General features: G+C 39.9%; 1 protein-coding gene across 3 annotated transcripts in view; it reads left to right on the forward strand.

The window, feature by feature from the left end:
* The window catches only part of ADCYAP1R1 (ADCYAP receptor type I), a gene marked incomplete at both ends in the record, with an annotated part of 109650 nt that overhangs the window by 19339 nt on the left and 76695 nt on the right, over positions 1-13616 (forward strand). For all 3 annotated transcript variants that reach the window (XM_082306346.1, XM_082306345.1, XM_082306347.1), the window contains one exon: positions 5180-5285. In XM_082306346.1, the coding sequence (XP_082162472.1) occupies positions 5180-5285 (106 nt within the window). The remainder of the gene's footprint in view (positions 1-5179; positions 5286-13616) is intronic.

The following is a 13616-nucleotide window of genomic DNA, read 5'->3' on the forward strand; positions in this document are numbered from 1 at the left end:
CTCACATAATAATGTATCATAGTTAAGCTAAATTTTTAAAACTGAAAGTAATAATAGAACTAGTAAAAAGTGTAATTCAGTATGAAGTGAGTGATCTTGCATTACTTTAGAGACAACACTGAGACAAAAGGTGAATCAGAGTCTATTTCATCTCCATGTTGATGTAAAACACTATCCGTGAGGGATTTAGTGAAGAGGTTTTTTTTGTTTTGTTCCTTTGCTTTTTCTTATCTGTATTTCTTTACCCTCCTCCTTATTGTCATGGTGCCTGATATGACATATCCTGAATGGAATGGAAATATTCTCATTCGCTTTGCAAAAAAAAAAAAAATCAGGACTTTACAGGCATAATACAGAAATGCAGAAGAGGAAAGAACAGCTAATGGTACTGAATTGCTATATTTGATCAGGTCTTTGTAGAAATGAAAATGCCAAACAAATTGCACAGTTCATTATCACATCTTTATTATGACTTCAAAGCATATTTTCTGATCCTGGAGTTTCTCAAGAATACTGGTGACTTTTCTCACTTCTGTAGACCCACTGAGTTAACTTCTGTAGTGAAATAATATTTTAAAGCAATTGTGATTATTCTTACAGAGAGTAAAATGAGCAGAACAGTATTTTTTGAATGACTGTATGTAGTCAAATACAGTTCGGGTTTCTTGGCTAGACTGTTCTGCACTCTTAGCCCACAGGATTAGTTTGGATAACACTGACACCTCTTGCAATAGCCAGCTTGGATGTGTTAAAAAAATTTCCGAATCCTTCCAGCCACCCAACCACCTCTCCTATGCACGAGTCTTTATCAGTGACTATGAATGTGGCACAAGGATAATGTCCCATTCATAGAGAATGTCCTGTTTTTCTTCTGAGAAGACCTGTATCCACTTGATATAACAGAGGAAATGATTCAAGTGCTGAAACATAAATGGTTTTTGCCATCAGAGATACTCTACAGTGTCCAAAACATCCTGACAAAGGGCAAACATAAAGGTCCACACAGGCAGCAGCAACTGGAGGTCAAGTAAGATACCCTAAGGAACATCTGTACTTAGACTTCTGACCCGCTCACTTTGGGTATAGCTGTATGTTAGTGTCATATACACAGTGCGTACGACAGGACAGCTACCTAAGCATGGTGTTCAGTTTAAGTTCATATCCCTTGTTCCTTAGTACAAGTGGTTAGGAAGCATCTTCTTAATGTGGTCCAGTCCTGCTCTCTCAGTTGCCTACTCACAGCCTTGCGTTGTGCTTTGTTGCCTTTCCAGTACAGAAATCTTGGGGAAAGGAATAAGTTGCTCTTGAAGTTTCCTTCAACTGCCTTGCCTCCAGTGCTTGATATACTTGAGCCAAAACAAGAAGAGAGCTTATTTAAATTTCCACCTGAATAATCTGGCAACAAGTATTTATTTCCATGAACAGGGAAGTGTATGGTACCCTTCTGATCTGCACAATTCTTCCCATGTAGTTCCTTCCCTGGAGCATCCATACGTTTGAGCAATACCTTGCTTAAACATATGACTCTAAAATTTGCTAATCTGATTTATACATATAGCTAGGGCAGGTCCGGAAGCAGCACAAATGTCTTCACCTCGTTCTCTGCTCAGGTTTATGTACTAACAATGGCTTTCTTAATGGAATAGCTCACAATAAAACAGTACCTTGAGAGTATGTGCAAAAGAATATATGTAGGTTGTGACATAATAACATGATTGTTATTAATATTGCCATAATATCAAGGGAATAACAAAGAGTTAAGTCCCAGAAGTTGCACACAGCACATGTTGGTTTATCTCTGTGGTGGCCACATTAATAAAAATAAATGAAGAAAAATGAAACTCTCAATTTGTTGCACATCTACAGAGTCATAGGCAGCTGCTTTTGTCTTTTTGTGTTCTCTCAGAACTAAACAGACATTGATTGTATTTACTGTATTTGCATCTATACAAATATATGCCTTTTCAAAATTGCAGTGATTCAAACTCTTTCACTCCATTAAGAGTAATACATTTTCAAAAAGAATTAATTTCATGCACTATCTATCTACTTGGTTTCTTGATTTTTCTAGTATGTGTCAAAATATTCTTTAACTGCACATATCACTGATACCTTCTGGGAAACTGAAACCAGACTGTCTCTACTGAACTCAGGAAACTGCAAATGTCCTTGAGGCAAAATAAATGAAATCAGAAGGCCATGAAGTTCAAGCTTACACTTCCATTTGAATTGTGCTCTGCCGTTCAATTGTTGAAGACTGACTCAACAGATTAAAGGCTCTACCAGTACACAGTTAATGGAGAAACATGAAACAAGTGGATCCTTTCAGGAAAACGTGATAACGTTAATGCATCTCTGCATTCAACAGAGAAACTTCTTGTTATAAACAATCCAAACCTGGTTTTATTTTCTCAGGTACAGCATTGCTAATTAGTGGAGATGACAGGCAGCTTCCATTCTCTCCTCTGGCACTGAGGTTACTGTTTCTTCCCTTTCTTTATTTTCTGTCTCAGTTTCCACGTTCCCCAATATTCTTTTTTTTTTAAATCTGATGATGAAGAGTGAAACAAAACTGCATAAAGATGGTTATGGGAAGTCACATCAAAGTATCCTGCCAATAGTGAGAGCTTAAGGAAGGCTACAGGGATGGGTGAAGCACATCACTCTAGTGTTCTCTCTGTGCCCAGCAGTCTACATTTCAAATACCTCCTGAGCCAGACTTACTCAGATACAATTGACTAAATTTAGTTAGTTTAGTCAGATACATCTGACTAGATTTGCCTGTCTGCAAGTAAAACAATAAAATCTGAGCTTTTAACTTTAGCCTTTCTTTATAATCAATCAAGTCCTGGCTTTGATTTACCTCTACTAAAGAAGACACCAACAATAGGAAGGATAAATCACACTCTTCTGTCCTTTGACTGTAGATTGAATCTAAACCTTTTTCTCAAAAATCTAGGGTTACCCCATAGGACATCAAAAGTTGGGCATGGTGGGTTTCTTAGTGTTTAGTATCCTTTGATGGACTTTGCATACATACACACACGTGTGTATATATATATATATATATAACTTCTATAACATTTAACATCCACAATACGAAGCCGAAAAGAGTTCCGCAGGTTATCAATAAGTGTATGAAGAAACATTTCCTTTTGTTTATTTGTATCCTGCTTGTGTAGATAATATATACTGTAATTATATTATTATTATTATTGCTATTATTATTATATGACAGCTTTTCTAATCTGCATATACTGAAATGTATAGAAACTGCCATGTTCATGTGCTGAGGCAACCCCTGGACACTCCTTTCAGACCTGGGCAACTGTGGGGAGTAAAGAGTACTAGCAGCAAAAGCCTAATTTATTGCTATTTCTCTTTTATCTTTTTAAAAAATGCTCTAAGAACTTGAACGTCAGCCAATGCAATTTTCCCAATCTTTGGTGAGGTTTAGGGGACAATGTAGCAAAAGCCTTTGTGTTCTTGGGAAATCCCAGAGGTCTGTGACAATATATATTTTCCAGGCCCTTGGGAGCCCTTAGAACAGAGCAGTGTTTGTTTGGAAGATAAACAGATCTAATACGGTTATGCCTGGTGTATCCCGTGGGGAAAATAGCTGAAAATTATTACTGGGATCTTGGAGATGAAACTGTGTAGCATTATCAGTTCCTACAAATGGTGAGTAACACTTTCCAGTAGAGGTGCATTAGGAAACGGTCTCTGACTTGGAAATAGGGATAACTGTTACAATGTCAAAAGTGTGCAAAAGGCTCCCTGCCTCCTAGCACACACAACAGCACAACACAAACACCACTAAAGTAGTATTATACGTGTCTTGGGATTTACTGTAAGTGTGTATTGAGTGTGTGGTAGCAGTTCAATGCATTAATGACCCAAACTCTTCACTCCATTCTCTCTATTGGGATGTGAGGGAAGTAAAGTTGACTTGTGCAGATAGGGCTCCAAAAGTAAACTGAAGCAGATTGAATTCAGGTATTGCTTTCCCTGTTTGCTTGTTCTTACTTAGCAGGTAAGGGAAAACAGACCACTTGGCAGGTACACTCTACTTTCTTTGTAGTTTTCCGTCATCAATAGTGAAGGAAATGGGATGGGAACCATGAAACAGCAAAATTGCTTGCAGGGAACCAGGGTGACCTACCCCATCTTCAACCAGTGCCCTGATTTTCACGGTGCTTTCCACAGAGTATGATTTGAACCTTAGCAGTGCCCCTATAAAATGATCTAATGAAACCTGAGATTGTATTTCCCCTGAATTGATATCCCCTGACTGCTTTCTACAACACAAATGAAATCTTGTATTGATTTCTGGGAATAGGTCCCATTCTTATTTTGTTGCTGCTTTGGGATTTCCTATGTTCTGTTGGCTGCAATGTTCCTATTATAGACTAATTTATCTTTTTTTTTTTCTTTTATTTTTTGGCCCCCACTTTTTTCCTTGCAGTGGGCTGCCTTTGAGCCTTAAAGATAGAAAAAAAAAATAAAGAAAAGAAAAGATTTGGATCAAGTCATCTCAGTTTAATTGGCATTGCATTCTCTTTTAGCAAGAAAGTAGCCTTGTATTCACTGTGAAAAAAGGAAGTAGGAAACATTAAGGAATGGACAGGGTGAAGGACTAAGAGAAAGATATTTTAATTTAGTTTTGAGTCCTGAGTGAAGTTAATGGATTGTGCAAGACTCATAAGAAACTGGTGGAAGATCAAACTGAGCCTCAATTGTTTTCTGATTTTTCTTTAAATTATTTCTTTATTTAGAGGTACTTTTGCTTCAGCCTTATATGAGGAAGGAATGCAGTAAAATGAAGCAAACACATTAGAAATTACACTTTGACAGGGAGAGCAACATAAAAACCCCAAAAAGTTCATGAGCACTATAATGCCATAGTTTGGCTTTAAGCTTTCTAGAAAAAAAACAAAAACAAAAACAAAAACCAAAAAACAAACAAACAAAAAAAAAAGAAAATGAAAAAGAAAGAAAGAAAAAAGAGAAAAGAAAAAAAAAAAGAAAAAAAAAAAAAGGTTGTTTCAGTTTCCTCTCATCTACCAAGGATGTTTTTATTTCTTTTTCTTTTTGGAATGGGATCTCAAAACTTACAGATGTTTCCTCATAAACTCACTAGCTATATTAAGTGTGTAATTGTTCTTTCTTCACATTTCAGGTTACAGCAACCCATTCCAACTGCATCATTAAAAACGAGCAAGAGACTTGTCTGGAGAAGATACGGAGGGCAGCTGCCCTGAACCCTCTCAATGACTCTTCTCCAGGTGAGTTTCTGCTTGGGACAGACCGTGTACATTCAACTGATGGTTCCTAAGCCTTTCCTTTCATGTCTCCAGGGCTTTCCAGCAATGTCAATGCAAACATCTTACTGTAAGACCTGCAGTCACTGCAGCTGAATGAGCTTAGAGAAACATTATAAGGACAAAAAATCAATCAATGGGGATGTACCAGAACAATTGCTGGTTATTATCAGAGGTCAGGAATTTGCTTCTGTACTTTAGGTGATTCAGTGACGTATATCTACAAAATTAATCCAAAAAGGAAAAAAAAAAAAAAAAAAAGAAAAGGAAAGAAAAAAGAAGTGATGTGCCTGGAAAGGCCTTGATAGTGTTTATGTCTTCTCCTGGTGCAGGTGGCAACAGCTATGGGGGACTGGACAGAAGATTAAGTGCATCATTGGTCTGTTCTGTAACAGCTCATTCCCTCTCATCAGCTCAGTAATAATTTGTGCCTCTCTCTCACATGATCTGAAGACCTTTACACGGATTAACATTATGATGGCCATAATCTTGATAAAGCACACTTATGCTATTGCTGAGATAAGAAACTGAGGCAGCAAGCAAAGAAGAAATTAATAGTTTAATATCCTGTCTCCTTTCTCACTGACTGCAGCAGGAGCAGCCTATGGCCAGCACCAGTGAGAGAACGGCAAAGAATGACAAAGAAACTAATTGGAAATCAGGGTCTATTTTCTGAGTCCTGTCCAAACTGCTTCTACTGTGACTAGATTTGGTAAAACTGCAGAGAAAAGCAGATAAAACACATTGCGTGTATGACAAAAGAGGCGAGACTTCTCTTCCCTTTTCCTCACCATATATTTTAGCCCAAAAGCAAGGGAGGGCAGGATGCAGATCTCTGTGTTACCGGAGCATCCCCTGAAGCAAGTCATTGCTGCACTGTAGCTGCTAGGAGCATTTCCATCCGAGTCCTGCTATTCATCTCATACATAAGCTCATTTTTGTTCTGCTTCCCAGCTTTGGGCAAATGAACTCTGTGGTTTGGTGGAACTGAGGAAAGCATGTACTTCAGGCAGTTCATTTCAGCCCCAGGGATATGTTTTTGAGACCCTCTTTGTGCATTACAGAAGAGCTTCCCAATTCTTCCCTGGTCCAGAAGTGGCATAAGAAAGGACAAAAAGGAAACAAACTGTTTCTTCTCCCCTACCCCCAGAATGATGTCAGAAGCTGACCGTGAGCCCTACTTATTATGATTATGCAAAGACTGTTATTTGGATTCAAGAATTCATAGATTTTCCCAGGTCAAAAGAGACTATTTCACCAGCTAGTTTTTTCTTTATCACTCAAATCCAGAATAACCCTGGTAGTTGGGGGACTATTCAGACTGAACTTCTTCCCCCCTGCCTGCTCCAAATTCAAAGAGCACAGCTCAGAGATACAGGAGGTCCAGAGCCATTGGAAAGGCTTCTGCATCTCAGTGTGATTCAAATGTACCACCCACTCAAGCAAGAAGGGACTGCATCCTTTCAAGCACTAGCTCAGCAGCAGAACCCAGCTGCTTTTTATTTTGTTCCCCCAATATTTTTTTATTGAATCACTGTAAAGATTTTCCCAGGCTCACTGTGCATCTTTTAATTGTTCACCACATCCTGTGGCAATGAGTTCCAGTTTACGTGGTTTTGGGTAAAGAAGCCACATCCCCTCAAAGACTTTTGTTTTCCAGGGAAGAATTCTGGCATATTTCCTGTTTGAAAACCATTTCATTCCATGGATCATGTTTGTTGCCCTTTCTCTCTACCCTTTTAAAATTATTGTAGACATGTTTTACATATATTTCATTTCACCTCTGGGACTATACCATTCCACGCTATCCCCTTTAAGTCCTGACCTTCCAGACTCACCTTTCATTACATGATATTTATTTCAAGCTAGATCCTGCCACCCTCATTCCCAGCAAAGCCTTATTTCCATGTTTAAAGGACAGGACATCAACAGAGCTCTATCACCTTCTTACTATTTACTCAGTGTCATTGAGATACTACTTAGTCGGTTTTGAATGACACCTTATTGCTGCCTGCTAACAAGAAGTGTACAAACACGAGATACTTCACACATGGTGAATTCACACTCTGCAGTATTTGGGAAAATACCACAAGTATCTGTCCTCTCCAAAAGCACTTCTGCCCCTGATCTATTACTGGAATGGAGCACCATTCACCACAGCTGAACCTGGCTTTTAGGTTAAGTTATCAAGCATTGTTTGGAGAAGTTTCATTCCGAAACTCCCTGAAGAAGTAGTAACTGCTCATAAATTAAGCAGTCATATTTGCAGTGTGTTGATTCCTCCTAATTTTCACCTGCTGCAGACAACATATTTTTCACTTGGGAGAAGTGAAAATTGCCCAACATTTGGTTTTTGTTATTCATCTGTAGCAGTAAGACTTACTAATGATGGCAGGTAGTGGAGAAATATGTTATTAGCTTGACTCCTTTCAAAGAAAGAGAAACATAGGAAATAACTCCCTTGCGTGTCAGAAAGAGCTGAAAGAAGAAAGAAATCCCTCCTGGCTGGTGAGTAAAATTCTGTTTATTCAAGAGCAAGGAGAAGCATAAAACTACCTCTTCCCCCTTTTGACTACTTCTGCATGCAAATTTCCATAGAACACTTCAATATATAAATTTCCTGAGGATTTATTTCTCTTCAGAGGGGCTGCATGGTATAAAATGGGATTGTGAGTTTTTAGTCTGTAGAGGCTCGGGCACATGTTCAAGCTACTGTGGCTTAAAAAAAATCCTCCAAATCAGCTGAACTACAGTACACCTCTGTAAGCAAGGTAGCTGACATCCTGTTGCAGGTGACACAAAATCAAATGATCATGTATAAAACTTGAATCTGGGACATGAACAGTCTTTGTGATATGTATTTCTACATATCTAGAACAATAATGTTGCAGATAATGAATCCTACTCCAAGGTGCTCCCATGGTGCGAAAAATAATAACAGAAATAGTAGGTTCTCTGCTCCTGTTTAGAGACCTCATCTTCTGCACTGATATTTCTCCTTCCTAAAAGTACTGCATGGAACGCAATGCACTTTGAAATCAAAAAAGGAAGAACATCTTATGGGTTCCTACATTTTGCAATAATTCAACTCTCCTGCCTTTGCTTTGCCCCCTCGCTGTGTTCAGCGTCTGTGAACACAGACATAAATTAAATGGTTCCCCAGAGCTCCTCTGGGTGAGGTCCAACACAAGCACAATGTTGATGCTGCAACTGCAACTACAGGTCTTGAAGAGCAAGGTTGGCACTATATTATGGAAAACATCCAGCCCTGACTTGTCAGTGCTCTGATGTTTTCCCCTTTCCCTCCCCCTCTACCTCTCATGCCCAGATGTTATGCTCATTACTGTTTTATTCTTCACAGCACTGTTTTCCCTCCTGCTGCTATGTAATGCCTATAATGCTTCAGAGACAATGATTGCCTTGAGATTTTCTGTTGTTGTTTGGTTTTTTGTGGTTTGCTTTTGTTTTGTTTTGTTCTTCCATGGGTTTTATGATGGCTTCTTCCTCTTAAAGGCTTTAAATTCTTCAAGAGCCTTTATATAAGAAGAAATAAAGAGCAGGTGCTGACCCTGTGCATCTATCCCTGTTCAACCATCACCTACAGCCTGGATGAAAAAGAGAATTTGAAGAAAATGAAATCTCAGCAAGATCTGGAATCTGACTCCTTTGCTCTGGAGACAGAATTAAAGTGATAAAGTGAAATAATGAAAGCCAAAGGCAAAAAAGAATAGAAGGAGGGGAATGATTACTTCATACTCAACTTCTCCAGGCAGTGGAGCCAGGCTATTTCTTACATCAGTGTTTCCAATCTCCCTTGTTTGAGTTTTTGTCTGTGTTCTAGTGTAGAGCTTCCTCAGTTCCTATTAGACCCTCTTCTAGCTGTCAGCAGTCCTCAAGGGACTTTCTGCCTGATAAGAATTGATAAAGCTCACTACTGATCCGTATGCACCATTTTTCATTTTAATTTTTTCCCATCCAGACTCTGCTGACCTATTCCCAACTCTGGAGCTAGGAAAGAATGGCACAGGAGTTACTCAGAGGCTGAATGACAGTTTCCTGGGTCACGTACACTTAGCATGGGATTCGTCTAATCAAATGTTGATGCCTGCAAATGCATCTACACTACAAATGAGCAAATCACCTTGCTCATTTTGTAGCTCTGGACATCTAATAAGTAGAGCCTGAAATATAATTCATTTCATCCTCAAAGTAGATTAGATGATGCCTTTTTTTCTCTACAGACATATATGGAAGTAAGGGTGACCATCTCAGCTATATATATTTACACTGTGGTTGTCTACATTTTATCAGAAAAATCGTACCTTTAGCATCTGGCTCTGTTATACTGACTAGGTCATGCTAGAGGTCTGGATTACCCCCAAAAATACAGACTGTGATTATTACCATGGGATGTTTTGATATTTAGGTGTCTTTGTCATACCATCCATGTACTTAACTATAGATCTGCATATACTTGTGTGAGCAAGTTTTGCAATCAATGCTTCCTTGAGTGGTGACCTCAAAGGACAGGCAGGTGTTCAGCAGCCTTCACATTCACACTTGCCACATGCATGCACTAACAGAGAGACTCTCCAAGCTGTTTTCTGCTTCCTGGTAAGAATCTTGTATCTCACCTAGAGGTAACTCCAAGGGTCTTACACATTTGTCTGGCTTCATCTGGGATCAACCTTCGGCTGGGGCTGCACGGCTAGAAGGCGCGTCCCCTGGGTGGTGGATAGGGGATCCCTCTCTGGAGGGTGCACCGGATAAAATTGAAGAAGGTGCCGCGAACCAGCGCAGCCTAAGGGAAGGCCACCCTGACAGAAAAACCACTGGCCCTCCAAGTCATGGGGTTTGGGCAGGAGGCCAACTACCTCCTCCCGGAAAAAAAATAAAAAAAAAGTTGCAGAAACGATGAGCATCAGAAATGGCGGGGATGGAGAAAAATCAGTAACGAAGTGAGGAGGAGGAGATGGAGCTGGATCGGTCGTGTCCTGAGGGGGAAACCGATGGAAGACTGCGCTGTGGCCCTTGACTCCAGAGCACGCAGCCGTGGACCGATCGAAGTGGAAGAACGATGTTCGCGCCTTGTGTGCCTCCTGGCACTGAGAGAATTCAGATCAGATCAGATCTGGGATCTACTGACCGGTTGCATCTGATACTGTCCATGGGAACACAAGATCACAGCCAGGAAATACGCCACCCAGAAAAATCCCATGATGGAAAGAGCCCTGCTAATGAAGGGTAGAACATTTCTCCAGCTGTAGGTTGGCAGGATAGACTTTTCCCAACCTGTTGCCTCTCTTGCTTTCCACTGTTGGAACTTGATATTCCAGACTTGTCCCCTGAATGTGGTGCTCTCTCAAATGGTGGGGGAGTTCCTTGAGTGATCTTCAGATTTGTGCCTCTGATTTAATGTTTATAGTGCCTAAAATGGACTAATCTGGAATAAGCCAAGGTGTGATAATAGTGAACACAGTGCAAGAATTTGAATAGAAATAGAAGTGATGAGGACTCATTGGTGATTTTGTGGTTCATGACTCACTGTCAAACTAATCTTTAACTTGTAGTCCCAGTTAGCTGATCCCATTCCTCCTGTCTTTCCTCTGAAAAATGTTAAAGGGCAGTAGCATTACCAGGCAAGTCAAGATATTCAAATGAAATAAGTATTTGCAGAGATGTGATCCCTACAGTGATCTTTGTTAAGAGGAATCCTATCAACAAGTTACCCTGTAAATCAATAGGAAAGAAACTGATAAGGGTGCCAAGGCTGTAGGAGGTGGTAATTAGAAGGTAATGGTGGTAATGTAAGGAGAAAGTCACAGTAGACTTTGAAAAATGTTTCCATCTTCATATGATGATGGAGCATGGTTTTTTGGTTTTAGGTTTTCATTGGGTGTCTCATCAGCCACCTGTTCTTTCAGAGCCTTTTAATTATCTGCTCTTATTTCCCTTGGCGCCACTGGGAAGACATTACTTTGTTGTGTGCCTGTGTATGTGTGCATATGTCTCCCTTACTGATGCAGCTGTGCACAAGAACAATAGGACTAGGATTGTTCTTCTCACACTCAGCTTTTAAAAGCTATTGAATTCCTAGAGCTGGGAGGGTATAGCTAAGAATATGTCTCTACAGCTAAATGTTTTCTACTTAAGTCTTATTTGAGCCAGGATACTGACTTAGATAGCTTTGATCTGCCTGAATACGTCTGTCTTAAGTCAAAGCTGCTTTTTTGTGCTGACGGATTTATCCATGTGCCACTGCATAGTGTCTTCTGCTAACCTCATGTCAGAGGTGGTAGAAATAAGCAAGAATTTCAAGGCAGAAGTTAGGGATCATGCAATACCGGGGTTAGGATCCGTGCTCATTTTAGACAACTATACTGTAGAGGTCTCTATCTGAACAAGACACCTGTGTAATCCTTGGTACCCAAGCTGTGATCAAACTTTACTCTTCCTCAGGCAAATGCAAGAGAAAGAGTTTCACTAATCTCTGTTTTCCAAGCATTGACTCATTCTTTAGCTCTTTGCCGAATGCCTCTGAGTTTATCAACAGGCTTTTTAGAAGTCAGTTCATCAGATACAATGGATGGATTCATGTCACCTAAATATGGTTGTATAAAGTACAGAGGTCTGTATTAACGCTAGTTATTTAGACTGTGTTTATAGTCAATAGATCAAAATAAATACTTGGAAGTCACTTACACTTACAAGTACTTACATGATTTAAACTTGTCCTGTTTTACACATTCAACTTACATTGAGAAGACTGTGACAAGTACCCGTTTCTCTCCATTGTCTATTAAGGCAATCATTATGGAGGTCTAGAGTTAGATGGTATGAATTTTATTGATAATAATGTAACAGTACTGGAATGAACAAAACCTTCACAATCCAGGCATAAACCCAGCTGCAGGCTCTAGAAGGAATCTTGTTCCCAAATGGAGCAGCAGCAGCTAAAAGGGATGTTGGGAGCCCACGGTGAATTCAGTCACATTAGTGAAGCTGAAAGCCTGGAAGTGCATTGTCATTGAAAAAGTTCAGGATCAGCTGTGGCAGGGGAAAGAAAGGGTGCTGTGTCACAGACAAACTGCTTTGGAATGATCTACAGAAAAGTTTCTTGCCAGTCACCGCTGGAGATGGGACAAAATTCCAACGGGTGAACCACTGGTATGTTCTATTTCTAGGAAAAGCCTCTAGCATATTTCTTTCTTATCCGTCTATAATATACAGCCAAGCTATACTTATATATACGGTTTGCCTGGGAAGACAATAGTATAATAACAATAATTTTACTGGTGAAGGATTCCTGGTAACAGGGATTAAAAAACCATCCACATTGTACCCTAGACATAATATGAAGATGCGCATACTAATACCAGTTGAGCAGGGATATTCATTTGGCATTGTAATTCTCAGCTGAGATCATGGTCCTGGGAGCAGAAAAAAATTGGTGCAGGGCAGTGCTGTGCTTGTGCAACCCTACAGCTTTTGCTTCTAGCTCTAGCTGGGTTGCCATTAGACTGGGGATCTCTGTACCATTCTTCATTAGGGATCACAGTGTCTTTGGTAATCCTGTGTGTCTCGGTGTCAACAACACCTTTCCTTAATATACTGTCCCTTTCACTTCAGTGCCATGTGCCACCCATAGTATAGTGCTAAGCCATGGCAAATTGGTGGAGTGTGTAGGGCCATAGGTGCATCATGCAGTACCAGAGCAGTATTCTACCATAGATTTTCTACAGGACATATGATAGATATGGATACTTTAGTCTCTGTCCTAAGAGTCTTAACCGCAAATGCTACTAGTCCTTATTCACTGTTTAGTCTCCAGGGATGCAATTTGTCTCTTGATTTTGGTAAATAATGCCTCAATTGTCTAGTCTAAACTAAGTCTAAGTAGATACTGAAGAGCTGTGGATCCTTCCTTAGAGCTATTCCTTTAAAACTTCTATGTGTCCCTGACATTTGTGGGATAAATTATTCTCAGGAATGACCTTTTTCTCTCTGCTGACTCGAGAGGGAAGCTGGGGAGCAAGTTAAGCTATATGGACTCTCTAAGATAGTTAAAACTTAGGCAAGGTGATCATCAGCCTGGGAACGGTCAGTTAAGATGACTCAGAGAAAAGATGCAAAAATTGCTGTAATGGAGCAGAAATTTCTATTATCTCCTTGGGCAGCATGAACACATTCTGCCGACACATTCAGCACCGTTTGGGTGGTTTAAATGAGGACTGCCTCCTTTGCAAGCCCTGTTAATAAATCTAAGTTTAGTCATCTTCTCAGCATTTGCTGCAC

The sequence above is a fragment of the Platalea leucorodia genome (assembly GCF_965183815.1).
Source record: "Platalea leucorodia genome assembly, chromosome: 1".
Classification (NCBI taxonomy): domain Eukaryota; kingdom Metazoa; phylum Chordata; class Aves; order Pelecaniformes; family Threskiornithidae; genus Platalea; species Platalea leucorodia.